At 42.1% G+C, this 22298-nt stretch overlaps 1 protein-coding gene across 4 annotated transcripts in view; it reads left to right on the top strand.

Moving 5' to 3' along the window:
• The window catches only part of slc4a2b (solute carrier family 4 member 2b), a 54517-nt gene extending 32885 nt beyond the window's left edge, over positions 1 to 21632 (top strand). For all 4 annotated transcript variants that reach the window (XM_030756668.1, XM_030756667.1, XM_030756670.1 and 1 more), the window contains 19 exons: positions 668 to 792; positions 4136 to 4356; positions 8523 to 8659; positions 10791 to 10971; positions 11076 to 11211; positions 11568 to 11769; positions 11850 to 11958; positions 12440 to 12624; positions 12761 to 12977; positions 13068 to 13274; positions 13389 to 13537; positions 14362 to 14556; positions 15011 to 15238; positions 15347 to 15436; positions 15544 to 15710; positions 17322 to 17575; positions 17666 to 17835; positions 18769 to 18942; positions 19618 to 21632. In XM_030756668.1, coding sequence (XP_030612528.1) covers positions 668 to 792; positions 4136 to 4356; positions 8523 to 8659; positions 10791 to 10971; positions 11076 to 11211; positions 11568 to 11769; positions 11850 to 11958; positions 12440 to 12624; positions 12761 to 12977; positions 13068 to 13274; positions 13389 to 13537; positions 14362 to 14556; positions 15011 to 15238; positions 15347 to 15436; positions 15544 to 15710; positions 17322 to 17575; positions 17666 to 17835; positions 18769 to 18942; positions 19618 to 19698 — 3228 coding nt within the window. In that variant the 3' untranslated portion in view covers positions 19699 to 21632. The remainder of the gene's footprint in view (positions 1 to 667; positions 793 to 4135; positions 4357 to 8522; positions 8660 to 10790; positions 10972 to 11075; positions 11212 to 11567; positions 11770 to 11849; positions 11959 to 12439; positions 12625 to 12760; positions 12978 to 13067; positions 13275 to 13388; positions 13538 to 14361; positions 14557 to 15010; positions 15239 to 15346; positions 15437 to 15543; positions 15711 to 17321; positions 17576 to 17665; positions 17836 to 18768; positions 18943 to 19617) is intronic.
• The last annotated feature ends 666 nt before the right edge of the window (positions 21633 to 22298 follow it).

Below are 22298 nucleotides of genomic sequence, written 5' to 3'. Positions count from 1 at the left end.
AAATAAAAAAAAATGAAGACACGTTTGCTTTGAGAAAATGGCTAGATGTGACCTAACTTTCACTTTTGAATCAAACTAAACTGTGTACAAATTTAGTCACATTCTAATTAACAGGAAATTAAAAGCTTTTGTTGAATTTGGGCTTTTGTAATAGTCTGCAAAGACAATTTTTTTTTTTTTTCTTCACCTCTCATTTTTCATTTTATAAATAAAGGGACCTAAATCTGGTCTCAGGCTGTGACCAGATTTGACCCAGAAAAAAATGTTCATGGACATCTGAGGTTTGGAGGGATATAAAAAGAAGCACTCTTCCCCTGAGCAAACAAACACTCATCAACACTGGGGAGGAAAATTTCCCCTTTTAAGAGAACAAAACCCCAAACATAACCAGACTCAGAGTGGGTGGCCATGTGCCTCGACCAGTTTGGGTGAGGGGAGAGCTGAGATAAACGAATCAACAAACAGTAATCATTTGATCATATGAAACCCTCATTGATGGATTATTTTTGCTCCCTTCGAATTCATAGTGATATCAAGTAACATCTAAATAACTCTGATTTATGTGCAACAGACTGCAGACTTTGCTTTTTCGCTGTCTGCATGTAGCTCTGATTTTTGACTTTGCTGTTGCTAAGCAAGACTCTCATGCACTGCTTTCCCTCCACAGTTCTTTGTTTCAGAAGATGACTGTATGGCTAAAGTTGGCAAAGAGAGCCCGCACTCAGTCCGAAGACTTGATATCGTGCCACAGTCCGGTGTGGGAGGCGAACCCGAAGATACAACATCTACAGAGTGAGTTTTCAGAGGGGCTGTAGATCAATAAATTGTCAACATACTGCACAAGTCAGACCCCCAGGGAGATATATTTTTTCCTGGGTTTGTGGTGTTCCATCAGATACCTGGTCCATATGTACGCCGCCCATTGAAGGGTAAAGAAAACCAAAACTGGCTGTCTGGATGCACTAGGATAGAAAAAAAAGTAATGCATCGGTTAGATTCACACCAGAGAACTGTATGAAATCGGTTGGAATTAATAAGACTGTATGTGGATTTGAAACATGGCCGATAATCTCACTTGGGATATATAGCCAAAGTTACCACCCCCTTCATGAGACAAACAGCATATTTAGGAGTAGCCCATAAAGAGAAGGTACCTGAGATAACTCATGAATTTGATCCATTCCCATGAATGGGTACAGATCTGTATAACTGGCATGCTCTTCCACTATTCTCTGTACCAATACCACACTTGGAATTATTTTCCAGTGCTCCTTACCATCAGTGCTGTACTCACTATTTGGGGCCCCTGCAGCCAATCCAAATTCCATCAAACTAAGGCAATGCTGTAGCCTGAGGCTAAGGTCCTCCCATCAGTCATGTGACAGTTTAGCCAGTGACACATGGGGGGTGGAGCCACAAAAGAGCTTTGCCTATGCAGGGGTGAGAGAGACAGCAGCAACATTCCCCTTCATCCTATTAAACCGTTGTTCCTCATAATCTCTATCTGGCCCTATGTGTAATGTGCAGTGTAATGATCGTTCCTGCATGTTGTCTCCTACTACTGGACAGTGTGTTTGTACAAATGTAATTAGATCACTGGAGATGTGTGCAACACTACTCATTAGCTGTCATTCATAAGTATAAAACAAATTTGATCATGTGAAGCCATGGACCCTCAGACCTTCTCTAACACTTTGATGTGAGCTGTGGTGCTGAGCTCAGTATAATGCCAAAATGGCAAAAACCCATCCCAACACATTCACAGGAAAATTATGTGATGCTAAGAGAAAGTGTTTAAACACCGTTAATCCCTCAGTGCCAGTCACTCCAACCATGGGCATCGTGGTTGCAGCCGAAACTTCAGATGTCACTGAAGCTTCCTTGTAGCTCCTAACCTCAGCCAGCATCTGGTGAGCCAGCTGCAAGGTCATGACAGGTGTGCAGACAGTTGAATGTTGGGTGACGTAGGGTGGGAGAGCAGGAGGTACAGACTCCAGGTCAAATCCCCTCAGTTCCTCGGAAAGACAGGGATAAAGTGTATTAGATGATGCAGTCAAGACTTCAGTCCTTTCAGTAACCCTGGATGTGTCAGAGGCTCTTGTTTTCTTTCTTTCCCTTCTCTCTGCTTCACTTTTCCACATACCTAAAGGCCTCCAGCCTGTCTTAAACACTACATTCATGCTCTGTCTCCATCTAGATAATGCTACACTCTGTGCTGCGCTACTTACCTCCAACCAATGCAACAGAGGCCCCAGATGCTTCAGATGGTTGATGCTCAGGCTCCTTTTTGCAGGAAATCCCAGCTCCATCCATTTTTGCATATAATTCAGACTGCCAGGGTACTGTTAAAACAAACACTGCATAATGGGAATAGGACACCCATCCCCCCTTTCCCGTCTGCAGCAGGGCTACTCTGGCGACTTCCTATCTCTGATTATCTGTCTTTTTGTGTGAGCTCAGGTGTACACTACTTAAACATTCAGACAATACATATAAACCCCCATACTTTTCAGGTACCAGTAAGGTGTGTACCAGTAAGTGATTCAGCTCATGCAAACCCTGATACAACTACAGTCATAACCAAGACACTTCTGTCACCAACTCTCATAGTTGGGATATTTATCACAAACCAGTGACCTGCCTCAGTTTGGAGTCTCACTACGACCCTGTGTGTCACAGGTGACGAGTGTTATCACCAAGTACTTTGCTTCACTGTTTTTCTGGATTGGATTGGCAACCCGGGCTCCGCTCACCCTAACAGGAGGATCAAGTGCTGCCACCTTCTGTTAGTCAGCCAGGGTCCAGGGGTCCTGCATCCACTCTCATCCTCGTTGCCAAAATTGTGGTGGAATTAACCTTTCTGAATAAAAATATCACAAAGAACCCTTAAAGATTTTACAGCTTTAATGCAAAAATCATCAACGCACAAGTCTCAGTAGGAGTCATAGGTCAAGTCAAAACTATTAATTCTGTTTGACCAAGCAGGGACAGAGTTTTTATTGCCGAACAGCAGCAGAAGTGTGACACCTAAACTCTACAGATGGTTCTTATAGCAAGATACCTGGGGCACCTGCATAAGTTCATATACACACGCTGTTTAAACAGCTTACACAGTAACCACGGTACACGGGCACATATTTTTGGTTAACCTATGCTTTAAGCTGATCTCTGCAAAACATGATGGTACAAGGTACAAACTAACAATGATTCTGCATATGCTGCATGAGTGAAAGTTCATTTAGGCATTTTTCCATTACAGAGTCAAGTCTGCTTCTCAGACTTCAAAAAGAACCGAAAAAGGGCGTGATTGTTAGGTTGGTAATTACTCCTTACCTGCTATAATGACTAGATAATGCGTGTTTTTGTCATTTTGCTGAAATGTTCTCACAGCCATCCTGTTTGGGTGAGATCACTGAAGGTCACGCCTGATTGGACAGTGGGGTATACAATGTACTGTACGTTACCATGTCTCAGGCATCCAGTGAGCCTGCTGAGCATAATCAGATGCACAAGGGCAGTTCTCTCCACAGAGACCCATATATCACCTGTCGCTACTCAGCAGCCCCAGGCTCCGCCTATGACATTTACTTTTCTACTTTTTTTTTTTTTTTTTTTTTTAAACTCTGAGCTTGAAAGAAGCCACACAGACACCTTTTGCTTATTTTCAGTGAATTGGACAGCAGTTTATTTTCAGATTTGTTTTTAAAAACATCCGTACCTAAAAGGGAGGTAGTTGGGTTAAAAGGGAGATTTTAAAGTAACATTGGTAAACTGTGGAGAACACAATTTTGTAAATACGGTAAGTTAATTGTTTTTTTTGTTTTTTTTGTTGCAGGATTTATCTTGGTTTAAATTCTTTGTCCTCTGACTGGTTTATCATTTTTGCAGCTTAATGTGTGACTTGCACCTTGCATACATTTATTATACTAGGAGAAGCAGCAGAAGGCTGTAATGTATGGTGCAAGAAAAGTACAGTGATATTAGTCCCGTGAAAACAAGTACTGGGAAAGTTAAGTGTGCACAGTCTCCAGTTTCTTTTAGGGGGAAACCCTGATCATTGCTTTATCACTTGTTGATTTCTGAGCTACTCTTCTTTTCTTTTTCTTTTTTTCCTCATCTTTCTGCCTTTCTTCAGTAAACTGCCTTCATCCGAGCCCTCCAGCCCCACTGCACAGTCAGTCCCACCCGAGCACATACCGCTGTCCCGTGTCTCTTCTGCCAGCCGCAGCTACGACCTGACAGAGCGCCGGCGCACGGGCAACATGACGGGTGCTGAGCAGGCGAAGTACGAGCGCATCCCCACCGATGAGAGCGAAGCGCAGACGCTGGCCTCTGCTGACCTGGATGGCATCAAGAGTGAGTGTGAATCATTTGGCAAGTTGTTCAGATTAAGCAGATTTTAATGACACCTTAAGTTTGATCCTACACCCACTATAAGAGTATTTGTCATAGGTGACCTCCACCTAACAAAGTTGCAGTATAGCCTTCTGTGGCTGCTTTTGAGGCATGTTTCTGAAGGAAAAACACTTTGAGGGTTGAATGAGGTGAAATATAACGAGGAATAAAATGTTTCTTTCCTCTTTTTATTGGTTGTTAATTTGCTTAAAGAATTTCTTTAATGAGGACTTTTTACCCCTTTATGTTTTGTGTATTTTGTTATGTATGTAGCATTTTTAGTATCTGTATTCTGAGATCAACGGTGGCTCACATGACTGCCTGTATGTAACAGGAGCTTCTGCTTGTAATGATAAACCCAACAGATAATCACGTCTCTACTCTGCAGTTTCTCTCTGCTTTACATAATGATGGTTTTTACAATTTTGCTTCAGCACATTGCTCTTATTACATTTTCCTTTTTTTTTTTTTTTTTGTAGTAAAACAGCTAAAAATAAATATATATATGTATATCTTTGGACTGTGGGAGGAAGCAGGAAAACCTGGTGAGAGCCCACACAGGTACTGGGAGAACATATAGATGCCACACATAAAGGTCCCAGCTGAGCAGCAAGTTCAAACCCATGGGATTTTTTTTGTTGTTTATTTTTTATTTATTTATCTATTTTTAACGATAGGCTCACTTTTTATCATCCTGATTTGAAAATATTTCATTGATCTTCAACTACTTATTAACTAGTTAAACTACAGGCACATCTTAAATACATAGAAGACCTGGATGATCTTTAATTTCCTTCTTCTAATATGAAACAAAATAGAGGTTTTTGTGCTCGGCCCTAACCACATATTTACTCTGGATGGCATTACCTTGGCCTCCAGTAACACTGTGGGGAGTCATTTTTGACCAGGATATGTCCTTCAATGATTCATTCATTAATTTATGCAGTATTGCTAAAATCAGAAACATCCTGTTTCCTCCTGGCTAAAACTGAAACACTAGTTTGTGCATTTATTACTTCTTGGTTCAACTATTGTACTTCGGTATTATCGGGTCACTCTCAAAGCTTCCTGAAAAGCCTTCAGCTGATCCAAAATGGTGCAGCAAGAGTACTGAGAGGGACTAGAAAGAGAGAGCATATTTCGCCCATACTGGCTTCTCTTCATTGGCTCTCTGAAATTAAAATGCCTCTTCTCACATACAAAATCTTGAATCAGGTCCCATCTTATCTTAAAGACCTCATAGTACCCTATTATTCTGACAGAGCACCTTGCTGTTGGAGTGCTGGCTTACTTGTGGTTCCTAGAGTTTTCAAAAGTAGAATGGGAGGCAGAGCTTTCAGTGATCAGGCCCCTCTACTATGGAACCAGCACCCAGTCTGGATTCAGGATACAGGCACGCTCTACTTTTAAGATGAGGCTTAAAAGTTTCCTTTTTGTTAAAGGTTATAGTTGGGGCTGGATCAGGTGACACTGAACTATTCTGTACTTGTGCTGTTATAGGCTTAGGATGCTGAGGGGGCTTCCCATGATACACTCAGTGTTGTTCTTCACTCAACTCGTTTCACTGTATTTAATCATTAGCATTTATTAAACGCTGTCTCTCTCGCATAGTTTACCCTTTGTCCTGTTTCTCTCTGCTCACTTCTCTTGCCTCTCACTTCAAACCAGTCATTGCAGATGACTGCCCCTATCTGAGTCTGGTGCTGCTGGAGGTCTCTTTTGTTAAAAAGGAGTTTTTTTCCTTCCCACTTTCTCCAAGTGCTTGCTCACAGGGGTTGTGTGATTGTTGGGGTTTCTTTCTAGTATTGTAGGGTCGTAACCTTGAAATATAAGGTACCTTGTGGTGACTGTTATTGTGAATTGGGGCTATGTAAATTGAATTGAATCTTAATTTGTTTTTGTGAGTACATGGATGCAGACATTACTTTTGTTTTCAGGAAATCGCCAAAGAACACCTTTACTTGAATTTCAAAAGTATGATCAGCCAAATACAGTGCTGGGATTGTCATTTAAAAATAAAGTAAAACATTACACATTACTCTGCATCAGCCAGCCTTTAGCAGAAAGTATTTCTTAAAAATATCAGTCACTGTTGATCTTTCAGTGTTTACACACTTTGAATTGTTGTACTAAAACATATTTGGAGTGTTTAAGAACTTGGAAAATTACTATATGCAACTGAACTGATACTTAATCACTTGCAGTGCTGTTGTGTTATTAGACAGCACCGGTAATGAAGTCTTTGCTTAGATTCCTCCACAAACATCAGGTGGGGGTGTGGGGCCCTTCTCGCTCTCTGTTTGATTGCAGAGTGCTTCCCACTGCCCTGTGACATTCCCGGCCCCCAGCCCAGCGTGGGGTGGTGTTCAGGGCCCAGGTGATTTAGGTCAGGGAGCCGACCCCTCTGCAGAGAGCAGCAGCTTATTAGAGTGTGGCAGACAGGCCTGCATTATTAAATTAGTCGTTCCCGTTGTCAGCTGAGGCCCCTGGACTCGGGCCCGAGCCAACATGGTGGCTAATTGTTGAATCCGGACCTCAGTTTTCAACCTTTAATCATTACAGGAGTGAAACAAGAGGAAGAATTAAGTAGACCTGAAGGCCAAAATAAAGCGGCTGAGGATGGAAGTGTGGGCATGATATTTGGTCATTATGAAAGAGGTGAGCCTACAAACAGGTTCGACGCCACATACTTTCTGTCTTCTTTTATCTACCTCCCGCCACCGTAAATCATCCTGGGAAAGTGTCTGTGTCTCTGGCTGCCACTCAACAATAGGAATTATTAGATCACTGTCCCTCCCCTTTTGTTCGACCTGAGCAAATTAGCACCTCTGCTCGCTGATGCATTCTGATAGTTTCAGCCTCTGTGGGGGTCAGGTGCCGGTCAAGAAGTGGCAACTTTTTCCAATTTGTCAAAACAAGTCCCACACTTCACTTTGAGCAGCAAGGAGATCCTAAGGTGACAGCGCCGGTTCTAACTTGATGCCTGCAATAGAAACCCTCCTCTTCCTACATACCAGTCGGCCTCATTTTTCTCCAGGTTCTGCCCCAAACTGCAGGCAGGCATCATGTAGCGACTTGATAAGGGGCCCTCCCAATAAAAACTGAAGGCTGTGCAAGTGAAGCGAGAACGAACGAGGTAGCAGGTGAAAATCTCAGTTCTGGACAGAATTTCTTTTTGTCCTTGCAAGGCCCGCCTGGTTATCAGATAATGAGTTAAAACCTTGATGAAGAACCAGAAAAGCCTCAGTGTTTTTTACATAGGATATGCAAGCTCTGATAATGGTAAGCCTTGATATTTCTAAGGAAGATTTCACTCATTTTGTGTTGAATGCATTTTAATTTATTTGCAGACCTACTTAGAATAAAGCAACAGGAACATAGACATTAAGACAAGTTTGGGGGAAAAAAAAGGGTAGAAATCATGAAAATATAACTAGGATATTGTGGGTTATTTTGTTTGTGTGTTTGTTCGATGAAGCTCTGGATGCAGTGCAGGAGAAGAGAAAAGGTGTTTATTCATTGGATGCAGGCTGTGCTTCAAGGTTGATGTGAGCTTTTCAAGGTTTGTGTGGACTTTCCAGTTGAGTGATATGGTTTTAATGGCCACAGCTGATGCATTTTAAGATGAAAGTTTGGAGGTGCTGTGGGATTGAGTTGAGGCTCACTCATGACCTCCAAAACGGTGCACAGAGCCAGAATGTGAGGAAGTAGAGGTCTGTTGCACATTTCTTTTTGTTTTCTCAGTTTTGTCAGTGTGAAGCTATCAATTTCTAAATTCAAAATGAATGAATCAACAGGTCCATTGATCTTTGAACTCTTACAAATGATAGAACGGTTTATGCTCACAGTGTTCTGTGTCATCCCGTTTCTTTCTCCACATCCTTTTCAGTGCCTGGTGTGCTGCCAGCATGAGTAACTCTACTCCCTTAGATACAAAGCAAAGAGGCCTGTGATTAAATGGGCTTTTGAAAGGGTGAAAGGTCAACATGTACCACCTTTGGGCTGCAGAAATAAAATATGTGATGCAAACTGACGACTTGATGCTGTTGTGTTGTATGGAGCTAAGGTTTGCTGATTTTTTATTTATTTATTTTTTTCTTTGTTTGTGCATATGTGTATCTCTCCAGGCCATCGCTTTGAAGATGTTCCCGGCATGCGCCGACACCTGGTCCGCAAGAGCACCAAGAACCAAGTGGTGCACACCGGCAAAGACCACAAAGAGCCGACAACTCGCAGTCGCAAGCAGGATCGCACCCCCCACGAGGTGAGACAGCAGCTCGCAAACTGAAGTTGCACAAGTGTCCCTTAAGAAGTCCCAAAATTAATTTTGTTGGTAGACGGTGCAGGGTGCCGAGCACTTGGATTTGGTTTTATTGTAAAGAGTTAACAAGACTGACATTAATAACTAGAGTGAGAAATGATAATTATTTTCTATTATACTTGATTTGTATGTCAAACATTTTGGCAAGAAACAGAAAAAAATGTGGGTTTCAGTTAGAGGAATCAGCATTTGGGGAATTTTTAAACAGTATTTTGGCCGTTTTTGGAGATTTGATAGTGGAAATACAAAAGGGAGGGAGAGAGGGAGGGAAGTCCTTGGGTGTTGATGCCAAATTTATTATAAAAATGTGAAAATCTTTCACTTTTAAAGTAAACACACATGTTTGTACAGGCAGAAAGTGACTGACCGGGCTTTTAAACTCAATCACGTTTAGATGGCTCAGTTTTCTACTTCAGATTTCAAATCCTTCAAGTTCTAGGAAATGCTTTCTCTTCTTTCCCTCTCAAATTTAGCACTGTCCTGACTCTTTTGTCAATGGGACAGGGAGAGAAGGAGACAATTAAAAATGAATGAGTTCGTTCTTTTCTTTCACACACGGAAAGGAAAAAATGATGGGAGAGGGGAGCTTCGGTAACCAGACACTGGGAGCTCCTGAGAAAGGGGGAGCTATGTTTTATTAACACACACACACACACACACACACACACACACACACACACACACACACACACACACAGATTCTCATATGCAGCTCCAAACCCCTGGCAGCCCCAATTAACAACAGGTCCCTGTCAGGTGTGTGTGATGAGGAGGAACTACCTGTGGGTATGTTTGTGAAAGCGTGGGTCCCATGCTTTGTGCTGCTGTCGGTTGTATCAGCGTTTGAGTCGTCTCCTGCACCGTTTCCAGTCTTTACCGGTGGTTGTGTACCGCTCTGCCTCGCGGCTAGAAGGCATTCTGCTGGACAAGGACTCCGGTCAAATGGCTCGGTACCAGAAGGTGAGGCTGTGTGGCCGGCCAGAGTCAGGTTTGACGTGTGTGAGAGTGATTTCACAGGCATGCAGCAGGTGTGAAATGGCACAAGATGGCAGTTTAAGGGAATTTTCTTGCAGCATGGTGTTGGATTAATTTCTTTGTAACAGATCCGGGAAGTTGAGCCACAGCTGCTGATGAGGCACAGCAGGTGTTGTAGTTATTTGTTTTTAAGATGTTTTTAAAGTGTGAATTGTTTCACATTGCAGTTGTACGCAGATTTAAGCATATTTTAAGTGGTTATTAACATTACAGTTACTGTTGTGAAGATATAATTTGGGGCCTAAAGAATTTGACAAATGCAGTACAAGTATAAAAACTGCTTTAGGTTGCTAAATTGAGAAGAAAAGCTAAAGTCATACAGATTTTACTTTTAAAACTGACAAAATTAATTATTAACAAGACTTATCTTTTGAGTTTTGAGTTTCACTTCTGGAAAGCATGAGGTCTGCTCCACTGAATCACTAAATTCTCTCCTCCTCTCTTTTCTTAGATTTTGACCACATATGTGAACGGCAGAATCAAGGCAGCAGGCATTTAACGTGAGGACATTCAGAGCCAGCATTTAAAAACATGAATGCTGTATTTTATGGCCTCGGGTGCTAAATGAACATAACAGCAGTAATGACAACCTATATATTTAAATTATTATATATATATATTATATATTTTTTCTATTCACAACTTCCCATATTGTGCTAACTCACGAATATGATGCAGTCCTCCTCCCACCATGGTTTGTATAGTCCAATTTGATTCCAGTCCTTTTTTATGTTAAAGCAAATTATACATCTCTTCATCATTTATAGCTCCTTTGGAGAGCCTTCTTTATCCTTCAGATGTGTTTTAGTAATGGAGACATCCTTGAGGATAGCATGTGAGGTTGATTCCAGGTCACAAGCTGAAGGACGGAGAACAGATAACACAAGGGGGGACAAAACAGAGAAATGTATATGAGTGGACCAGCTGACCAGTCAGTGCTTTACTTATCTGAGTGTTTGGCACTAATGTGCATGTTATGGGTTGTGGACGGTTTGCACATATCTCACCTACACCGGGCTGTGCTCCTGTGCATTTCCAGGTGTTCGTGGAGCTGAACGAGCTGACCATGGACAAGAACCAGGAGATGCAGTGGAAGGAGACGGCCCGCTGGATCAAGTTTGAGGAAGATGTTGAGGAGGAGACGGACCGCTGGGGGAAGCCTCATGTCGCTTCGCTGTCTTTCCGCAGTTTGCTAGAGCTCAGAAGGACCATCTCCCACGGTAAGAGTGTATATATAAGAGAATATATTTGTGTAAGCTGTATGCTTACAAGTCTGCAATACGGTTCATAGATGACTGAGCTCGGCATGCGTCTATGTTTGCAGGTGCGGTGCTGCTGGACCTTGACCAAAAGACTCTGCCTGGCATCGCCCACCAGGTGGTGGAACAGATGATCATTTCTGACCAGATCAAAGCAGAAGACCGAGCCAACGTCCTCAGAGCCCTGCTGCTCAAACACAGGTGACTGGCAGCACCTCACTGCTACAAACAAGCTGGCAGAGATTTCATCTGCCAGAAGCATTCAATGCTGTTTTAGATCTAGCAGTGGATAAAGAACTTGGTACAACTGTTACGGATCAACACAATTTTCTGCACACTTGTTTTTCTTCTTGTCCAGTATTTACCTAATACCTTTTTAAGCCTTTAAGGGGTCATAAAAAGCCCCTCTTAAAGCAATGTTTGTTTTATGAATGGATTGAGTGGTTAAACTTTGTTTCTCACTGCTCCACACTTCCTGCTATTAGATGGCTTCATGCTTGGTCACTACCTCTCCTCCTCCTGTTCACCCTCTCTCTTCCTCCCTCTGCCTCCCATAGTCACCCGAGCGATGAGAAGGAGCACAGTAGCCATTTCCCCAGGAACATTTCCGCAGCCAGCCTCGGCAGTCTGATAGCACACCACCACAATGCCAACCACGCCTATCAGACAGAGCCGTCAGTGACCGACCCCCTCATGGGCACGGCCCGCTGTACAGGGGACACAGAGACGCACATCGACATGGAGAAGAATGAAGTGCCAGTAAGGCCGAGTCTGAAGAGTTTGCAGAGCATCACAATAATTTCTGTCATCCTTATTTCCACTTCCTGTGTTGTTTCCAGCAGAGGGAGCCGAGCATTGGACCTGGCATGCATCGGTCCAAGTCCAAGCATGAGCTGAAGCTGCTGGAGAAGATTCCTGAAAATGCTGAGGCCACAGTGGTCCTTGTGGGTGAGTTACTAATCTTACTAATATCCAGCTGTCCATGAGCTCCTCCTACACGATCAGGAGTTGAGCAATCAAACTTGGCACACTGGTGCATCTTAGGTCCCTGAAGGTTCTTATCTAGATCGCATAATAGGATGCTATCATGTTGCCTAGCAACCACCAACCAATAGGGTAAAATTACCCATTTTGAGCATTTATCCACTTACAACAGCTTTATGAAACCGTTGTATCATTTTAATTTCACAGCAGTAACATCTAATTTATATCCACAAAACCTGAATTGTGTATGATATATTTTGATGTCATTATGTTGCCTCGCAACCACCTAACAACAAACTAAAATCAGACCGAATAATACTGTACCATGGGTGTGTATTAGTCTTTTAAAACTACAGTTAATCTAAAAACAGGTTACTACTTAAAACACCTCGAGACCATGTAGTATTTTCTGCACATTGACCAACTCTGTTTTGCGGTCTCCCAGGCAGCGTGGACTTCCTGGAGCAGCCCACCATGGCGTTTGTGCGGCTGCAGGAAGCGGTGGAGCTGGAGTCCGTCCTGGAAGTGCCTGTGCCTGTCAGATTCCTCTTTGTTCTGCTGGGACCCCCGACTACCAGCATGGACTACCACCAGATAGGACGTTCCATCTCCACCCTCATGTCTGACAAGGTGAGCGCTGGTCTTGATTTAGGCACTTCTCTTTAATAGAAATGTTGTTTGATTCACATTTTTATTACAAAAAATAATACCTGCAGGTCCCCCTTGACACTCATGATGTTTGTTTATTTCTGCCACTATCTTCCAGCAATTCCACGAGGCGGCCTACCTGGCAGACGACAGGCAGGACCTGCTGAACGCCATCAACAGCTTCTTGGACTGCAGCATCGTGCTGCCGCCTTCAGAGGTGGGAGGTGACGAGCTGCTGCGCTCTGTCGCCCGCTTTCAGAGGGAGATGCTGCGTAAGAGGGAGGAACTAGAGGTCAAAATGTTGGCCAAAGAGCCTAAAAGCCTTGAAGATAAAGGTGTGCATTTCCATTTCAATCAGCTGATTTGATTTTATGTGCTTTCCTGTGGTTTTAATCATTTAAAACCTGTTCTGCATCGTCACCCAGAGGCCCTCCTCGCACCTTTGAAAAAGTCAGACGACCCCTTAGCGCGTACTGGACGCCCATTCGGTGGGCTGATACGAGACGTGCGGCGGCGTTACCCAAAGTACTTCAGTGACTTCAAAGATGCCCTGAACAGTCAGTGCATGGCCGCCGTCATCTTTATTTACTTCGCTGCCCTTTCTCCAGCCATAACATTTGGAGGTCTGCTGGGTGAGTGTGTGGGAGAATTAACGAGTGCATTCACATCTCCTACCTCAAATCCTCTCCGTGTTTTTGTAATAATGTCTTGTTGATGAATTTTGAAAACCCCGGGTCTGTTTCCAGGTGAGAAGACACACGGCCTGATCGGTGTCTCGGAGCTGATTGTGTCGACAGCGATGCAGGGCATTATCTTCTGTCTGCTCGGGGCTCAGCCACTGCTGGTTGTGGGCTTCTCTGGACCTCTGCTGGTCTTTGAAGAAGCCTTTTATAGTGTAAGTTGAATAAAAAGCCCATAAGTTCCCCTGCAATTCTGGATTTGTGCAAATTAATAATTCTTCAAAAATAAATTTTGGCTTTTTTGTCCATTATTGGAAACTAAACATAGAGACAGAAAGAGAAGGGGTGAAAGGGCAGAGGATGGACTTGAACCCAGGCTGCTACAGGAAAGGATAAAAGTCAGATTTATTTATGGTGCCACGTCTGTGTGCTTGTAGCTGTTTGGCTATGGAGAGGGAAGGATTACGGGAACCAAATGATGCAAAAAAGAAAAAGGGCTTGAACATGAGAGGGAGCAACAGTGGAGTTCACCACAAAAAAAAGAAGTAAAAAAAGTTCAGATGGGAGTCATAAAATGGCTCCAGAGCTTGAAAAAAGGCAACTGGATTTCTTGAAGTTTTTAGACGCTTCACCTCTTATCCAAGAAGCTTCATCAGTTCAGTGACTGAGAACCTACAGATGTACTCCAGTGGGCAATTTTAGTTTCTTTTAAACCTCAGTTTTACTTTACTACAAAGTTTTTTACATGCTATGACCTCCATATTTTCTGGGCCAGGGATTACGCTAGGAAGTTAGGAAGGATCAACATCAACAAACACTTTTAAACAACAACAAAAAAACGTTACCACTTATTTTTGACACTGCGCCCTGGTGAAAGTAGACCGCTCCAGCATGTATTTGTGGGTCTGCAAAGCACCTACAGAGTACCAGGACACAAAAAATGCCCTTTAAAATGTCACTGGGAGAAAGGAATTCTGGACAAGTAAATGTTTTGCACACAAATGAACCCACTGTTTATCATGTCTCTGTGTGCTCACAGTTCTGCACATCAAACAACATAGAGTACCTGACGGGCCGCGTCTGGATCGGCTTTTGGCTCATCATCATCGTGGTCCTCACCGTGGCCTTCGAGGGCAGCTTCCTGGTGCGCTTCGTCTCCCGCTTCACCCAGGAAATCTTCTCCTTCCTCATCTCCCTCATCTTCATCTGCGAGACCTTCATCAAGCTTGGCAGGGTACACCTGAGACGTGAAATAACAGCTCCTGATTAGAAAAAGTTTTTGTTGGCACGCTGTGCGTTTGCGCCGCTGACGCTAAGCCGAGCAGATTAATCTCTGGACGGCGTTCAAAACTCGGGGTCAAAATGAGTTTGTGGTTTTTTTTTTTTCTTTTTTTCAAATAAGCACACCTGAAATCTTTTTTGATTGATGGATCCTGAATCTTAAATGGGTTTAGAGTTTTAATTATTGTACAGACTCATGATTTTGGAAGATTTTCTATTTTTAGAGTTTAACAGCTCAGACTTGAAAGGCATTTTGTTACGAGCTAATCTCATTTCCAGGAAAGAGTGGTTGTGACAACTGAAAGGTGTTACATGTTAGTCCCTCTGAGTGAAGTAATCACAGCCTGTTTGTGTAAGCAACTTACAGTGAATTCTTTTTTTTTTTAATATGAAACCTCTGTGTGCAGATTTTCAAGGAGCACCCACTGAAACGCTGCTCTTTCGACAACGGCACCGATGGCAACACCTCAGTGGGAAACACCACCCTCATGGCTAACAGCAGCAACCAGCCGGTGATGGAGAAGGTCAGAGGGGAGCCGAACACGGCGCTGCTCTCTCTGGTTCTCATGGCTGGAACTTTTTTTATTGCCTTCTACTTGCGCAAGTTCAAGAACAGCGCGTTCTTCCCTGGAAGGGTAAGGAGCTGAGATCTCTAATGGAGCTCTGTAGCGAGTGTCTGATATTGTTTAATGTGACACATTTAGCAGCTTTTTCTTCAGACTGAACCTGTCTGTGGTTTTTAGGTCCGCAGGATGATTGGAGATTTTGGGGTACCGATTGCAATCCTCATCATGGTTTTAGTGGATTACTCCATAGAAGACACATACACACAGGTGGGACTCGGTGGATCATACAGTGTTTTTTATCCAAAAACATTCAAAAATATGAAACTTCATCATCTCAGGGGCTGATTGGAGTCTGTCTGGTGTCTTCCTTTCAGAAACTGAGCGTCCCCAGTGGATTTTCTGTGACGAGTCCCGAAAAGCGCGGCTGGTTCATCAATCCTCTGGGAACGAAGGAGGAGTTCCCCATCTGGATGATGTTTGCCTGCTGCTTGCCCGCTCTGCTGGTTTTCATCCTCATCTTCATGGAGACTCAGATCACCACGTGAGTTGGACTGGAGCCGCATCACACTGGGAGATGTTTGTTTGAAGAGCCGTTCGCACAAAATTACCTTTGTGATTTCCATCAAGTGCAAGACTTTAGACTCGGCACATTAAATAATCTCTCCCCCAAACAAATCAGAAATACACCCTGTAGCAGAAAAAAGCAGATGACAGATGTTTGTGCAGATCAGACACAGCGAAGATGCCACTCAATTTTAGTTTTTATGCAAGATATTAATGCTTTAATATCCTGTATATTTGTTCATCTTAGCACTTTCTAAAATGCCCTGCAGGGGGCAGTATTTCTTTATTTTTCATTATTTTCCACATTTTATAATAACCGTAAATAATCACAGTGTCCAAACAACATCAGCTGAGTTCATTCAGTGACTGAGAGTCTGTTGAGCTTTCTTCAACATACTCGAGCAGGAAATTCTGCTTTCTACCAAATATATGTGTGTGTAGGTTCTCAGTCATCCAGGTCATGGTTGTTTCTGGAGCTTGAAAAAAAGGATGTTTCACCTCTTATCCAGGAGGCTTCTTCAGTTCTGAAGCCAAATGGTGGAGAGTCCCATGTATTTAAACACTAGTGGGGGTTCTCCCCTTGGGGGGGTGGTTGGCCCACTATTATTAATGTGCATCATCCCATGAGCCAAGGTGTGAAAAAAAAGGCATGGGTCATTACCATCAAGGGTTTTGGGTGAAACCACTGAGACCTTGGCCCGCTCTATCAAGTGAGTCAGTCAGCTGTACCTAAAGGATAAAGAACACACTTTTAAGGATGCCAGTGTTCACCTTTTTTCAGGGAAGAGAGATGGTTGGAGAGAGGAGTAAAAGAGGCCATCTGTGTCCACTGTGAATGACCATCACTGAGCAGAGGTGGTGGCTTATGACACCAGCTGTCAGCTACCTACACAGACAGTGAGAACTTTTAGCCACTCCTCTTTTCTTTATGTTGAGCCACACTTTCTTGTAATTTTCAAAGTGGGCTTGAGCAATAGTTCTCCAGGCTTCCTGAAGATATTTCAAAGTTTTTCTTAGCTGGCTTGTTTTTAAACTGATTTTCAATCCAGTCGTTGTACCTGACCATTTTCATGGGACTGTTTTTTTTGTTTAAGACACTTGGTGTTTACCTATGAATCATTCAAGTATAAAATAGACAGCTAACTCAAGGGATGAGCCAGTGTTATGGCTACACATAGCAGACAACATGGCAAAGACTCAAGTTTAAATTGTGTCTTTTGGCACTTTGTTACTGGCAGCCTGTCACAGAAACGAATCATTTGTTATAATTTCTTTAGCTGAATCTATGAAAAATGGCAAAGATAACAGTTCACCAGGCATACAATAGTATTTTTTTTTTTTTTTTTTACACCAACAAGGCGATTCCCAATTAGCCAAAAAGAGAAACCTCGTATGTTGACGTGGTTTTATCAGATTGTATTTTGTTTTAATGAACTACTCTGTTGAAACTATATTGCAAAGGCTGTGTTTTAATGTTTTAGCTGCTGTACCACAAACATTTCCAGCTTTTGGGATGAATACAATATATCTTACCTTTCTTTTCAGTCTGATTAATCCAAATCCTCGTCTTTATACCGGCTTCCTGCAGGTTGATAGTCAGTAAAAAGGACCGGATGCTTGTCAAAGGTTCTGGTTTCCATCTGGACCTGCTTCTGATCGTGGTACTGGGCGGCACCTCGGCTCTATTTGGCCTCCCGTGGATGGCCGCTGCGACCGTTCGCTCGGTGACCCACGTCAACGCCCTCACAGTCATGAGTAAGGCCGTTGCTCCTGGTGACAAGCCTCGCATCCAGGAGGTGAAGGAACAGAGGGTCACCGGACTCCTGGTTGCTGTTTTGGTCGGTGAGTGACAGATTCTGTGGTATTGTCTTTCCTTTTCACCTGTGGCTCTGCACTGTTTGAATATTCAGCCTTTAACGCTCTCCTCATCAGGCCTGTCGATCGTGATCGGTGATCTGCTGCGTCAGATCCCCCTAGCCGTGCTCTTCGGGATCTTCCTCTACATGGGTGTGATGTCACTAAACGGTATCCAGCTAACGGAGCGGATGATGCTTCTACTCATGCCACCAAAGTATCACCCTGATCACACCTACGTACGCAAGGTGAGAGGAACACAAAAGCACACATTTACAGCCAAAGTAAAGGAGCAAGTACAAAAGACTGAGAATTACACGATATAAAAACCACATAAGTATTTTAAGAAAGGAATGGGAAATAAACCTAAACAAGGTTTAGGCACAGCACTGAGACATAACATACCGCTTTCTGTGTGAAAGGGCCCAAACTGAGCTTTAAATTATGAATAGTAGAAATGGGATGTAAAGGGCAAAATTTAAAATGAGAAGACAAGAAGCAGGAAAAAAATTCACAAGAGATTAAACATTAAAAATAATTTAAAGTGGACTTTTAACTTATGGCTAACCTCAGATTAAACTTGAAAGCAAAGGAAAATAGGCTGGTCTTTAATTAAAAAAAAAAAAAAAGAGTCAGCACTATGTTGGGTGGAGGAGGATCATTAAATATAATGAGGGCTGTGAGAGCTGCAACTTAAAGTTAATAACTAGTTAATCTGCTGGAGGTTTAGTTGATTAAATCCTCCTGGAGTCCAAAGTAACTTCTGTCCTTTTTTTATCCATGCAAATTGTTGTTTTAGTGGGACTTCGTATATTTAAGGATGGAATTACTGCTCTTTAGTCGAGATGACAAACATTAATTCAGAATTTTGAAAGTAAAGCAAAGAGCAAAGGTGTAGAGATGAAACAAACCCCCTGATTTAAGTAAATGCAAAAGTAAGAAACGGGAGGAACAATTTATAGACAAAAACGACCCACAAAAATAAGAAATCTGGAGGATTTATGTCTTGAAAGTGTAGTGAGTGTCTAACTTTATCTATTTAAACCACAAAACCTCTAAGCTTTGATCTAAACTCCTAAAAAGGTTTGGCAAAATTATATATCCACTTTAATGCCTTTTATATGAGCTATGTTTGCAGATGTCTTTGTCAGCTGTATGAGCGACACACATGTATCTTTTAGGTCCGCACGCTGCGCATGCATCTCTTCACCTGCATCCAGCTGGTGTGTTTGGCGGTGCTGTGGGCCGTTATGTCGACGCAGGCGTCTCTGGCTTTCCCCTTTGTCCTCATCCTCACTGTCCCCGTCAAGATGTTCGTGCTGCGACAGATCTTCACCGCCAGAGAGATGGCATGTGTAAGTTTACCACAGGGGGGCGCAGCGCCCTGCTTTGTGCTAACATGCCCAGCGCCTCATGCAGAGCTGTGCAGTAGTCGCTGAGCTTGTAGGGGAAAGGAAACGGAAATGTAATTTAGAGATGATTGGCACATTTAGAGACTGATAACATTTGTTCACTCTCTGAAGAGGATGTTTTTCCAACATATTCAGCTGGGGCTCCCATGATGATGCCCAGCACAAAGCATCAGGAAACAGCTGACAAATCTTCATCGGAGCATGAGGAAAAAAATAATAATTTATATACAGCAATTTGGCAAGTGATTGGCTTACCTTCCTAATCTTGTATGCACTGTATTGATAATGTGGCAGTTATTTTAAAAAAGGAAGAAATTGTGCCATTGTCACCAAAGTCACATAATTTTTATTATTTTATTTTTTTAAAGAAAGAAGAGATGTATATGTGTATGTAGCACGGGGATTATCATCTCAAATTTTCTGGTTAGGTAACTCAAAATGTTGACTTTCTGAGAAGCTCGAGTCTTTAAAACATCCAGTTAAGAAGGAACTTTCTACAAATCTCAAATTGAAAGGCCACAATGTTCATATCAAATATTGTAAAATTAAAAACTATAGCTGAAATGCAGCTTTATTCAAGTTCACCGTGCTGATTCTGACTTCTTCTTCTGCTCTTAGTTGGATGCTGACGATGCAGAGCCTAAATTTGACGAGCGCGAGTGTCACGACGAGTACTCGGAGATGCACATGCCCGTGTGACCTGCTGCAGGCCTTCCTGTCGTCGTGCAGCTCCTCTAACATCAGTCAGTTATTACCAGCGAGAGATCCGGGACAGTGTCCTTAAGCCTGGAAAAAAAAAGCCTGTCCCTCTTTGTCATTAAAGTCCAGTATGTCAGAGGTTGCTTTGACTTTTAACTTTTCACTATTTAAAAAGCTTTTCTGCTGGTTTAATAACACATTATGTCTCAAATATTGGGAAAGCAGCTTTAAACTCTTGGCTTAGTTTTTATTTTTTTAAACACATTTCAGGGGAAGAAAGTTACCAAATCAAATTACTTTATCTCAAGCTCAGTTAAACACATTAATAGTACATAGATCTGTACTGATTGATAATTACCTTTTTTTTTTTTTTTTCTTTTTTTTTTTAGCCCTGAAAGTTGCTCTGATTCACATTGAATATGTGGAAGATAATGGGATACATTCCTTTATAATAAGAGTTATTGCAATTCACTTTTTTCTTTCACATTTTAAGATCACCAAGCGCCTTATGAAGGAAATGAAAAGGTATTCAGATTTTTTTCCTTTATTCTGTCTCATTTTAGACAGCTGATGAGTTTACCCTAAATCTCGTAGCACTTTTTTTAACATACCAAAATCTCAACAGTGACTGTATTTGATGTAATCGATGCTGCTTTAGTTTGCTTCATAAATGATCTGTGAGTGATTTTTAGCCTGTCCTGCTTTAACTAATTGTTCTTTTTGTGCAGAAATGCAGCATTTTAGGTGGTAGCAGGGCCTTTATGTCAAATTATGTACCTGCAGTGAGTTTAGACCACCAGCAGGGGGAGATCTTGCAGGACTGCTATGATGATGTACTGAAAAAAACGGTATTAAAAAAATGCAATTTCTCCCTACACTAACGCCATCATATCATATTTATCATCATCATGCAAACACTTTTTTTTTTTTTTAATGCAAAATGACACTGTGGCATATTAATTTGTACTCTAAATGTCTCCCCACGCACACATAGGGTACTAATGTAGTGTGTTCTGAGGTCTCGTTTATTGTGGTCAGTTTCTTGGTGCCAAATGTCTCATGTAAATAGTTTTGTGGTCAGAACAATAAGCTGCAGTTCAGTCACATGAGAGCTCCTAACTTGAAGGAATTTTAGCCCAAATGGAACTATTTTCATAGCGCTGCATTCCTTGTTTTATCTGAAACATTTCTCTCATGCTCATGTCAGCCTAGTTGACCAAATTTCCACACCACCTGTGTAGACAATCTCAATATTCATGCATTGCTGAGAGGGAAGACTTTTAAAAATATGTACATTTTTTAAAAGTTTTTCTCATGTTGCATCAGTGAGACATGGATTGGTTGAAGCTTTGACTGTGTCAAATTAAATATTCGGTCCTCTGTTACGCTCACATACATGTTTCAAGCACTACTTTTCCCCCCGAACGGGCCCGTGTCAGCCTGACTGTTTCTGTAATCTTGTTGCCTTTTTTGATGTCACAAAGTCTCACACAATCTGAAGTGCTCGTGGGACCGTGAAGTGATCAGCTCCAAGTATCTTCTGTGTTTGTAAAGATGGCACAAACATTACAGTAGTTTGCACTTTTGAGATGCACGTAAATCAAATATTTCACTATTATTTATCTGTTAGAATAAGTGGAGTAACTGCTGCATTAGAAGCCTTAATCGGGGTATATCGCACAATATTTTTTCTTGTGTATGCACTCGGCTGCAGAACGGCCACAACGGTGAAGGAAATATTTATGACAAGTTGCTTTTTTGTGCCCATGAATGGAGTGAAAGCAGTCTGTGTACATCTAACTCTACAAAAGTATGCTGATGTTGAAAATATGTGGATTCATTTCAGAAGCAATACAAAGTTTGAGAGGCTATTGCTCATGTTCTCGTGTACAATTGTTCAGATATTGATGACAAATAAAGGTTCTTTTCTACTATTTGTGTCTTGTCTGCTATATTTTTGTTTTTATGTGAAGCAACTTTGAGGAAGGAGAAAAGGTAGACGTACAGAAGACCTATTTAGCTCTGACCCCAGAATGTCATTTTTGTCTGTCTTTTGTTGTCAATCACCCCTGACAACCTTTATATAATTTAAAAGTTTCTCTTAGATTTATGTTTAATGTTACTTAATGACGCTTGTATAAAAGCATGCTATATAGAAGTAAATGACTACAAAACTATAAACAATTTTAATACTCATATCAACACTCAAACACCTATTAATATAAAGATGAGATATATAAATACATGGGAAAAGAACACCTATAAAGTAACTATTTGACACGTAATAGTCAAGGTTATTGTCACATGAGAGACGCGTAGTTTTGCACGTTTGCAATTTGAGGAATGAGTTCAGTTCAGTGATGGCCCAGGGAAAGAAACGGTTTAGCAGTCTTGCGGTGCGTGTTTTGGCAGCCCTGTATCACTTTCCTGAGGGGAGGAGCTGAAGATTTCCTCCAGGGCAGGTAAGGGTGAGTTGGTAGTCTTTCTGGGCTGTGTTGATTACTCTTTGCAGAGCTTTTTTGTCGGCTGCTAAGCTGTTCCCAAACCACAATAGGATGTCGTGTGCCAAGATACTCTGTGGAGCAGTCGTAAAAAAAGAC

The sequence above is a fragment of the Archocentrus centrarchus genome, chromosome 20 (genome assembly GCF_007364275.1).
Source record: "Archocentrus centrarchus isolate MPI-CPG fArcCen1 chromosome 20, fArcCen1, whole genome shotgun sequence".
Lineage (NCBI taxonomy): Eukaryota > Metazoa > Chordata > Actinopteri > Cichliformes > Cichlidae > Archocentrus > Archocentrus centrarchus.
The sequence above is the reverse complement of the archived record's forward strand: the minus strand, read 5'-3'. Positions and strand labels throughout refer to the sequence as shown.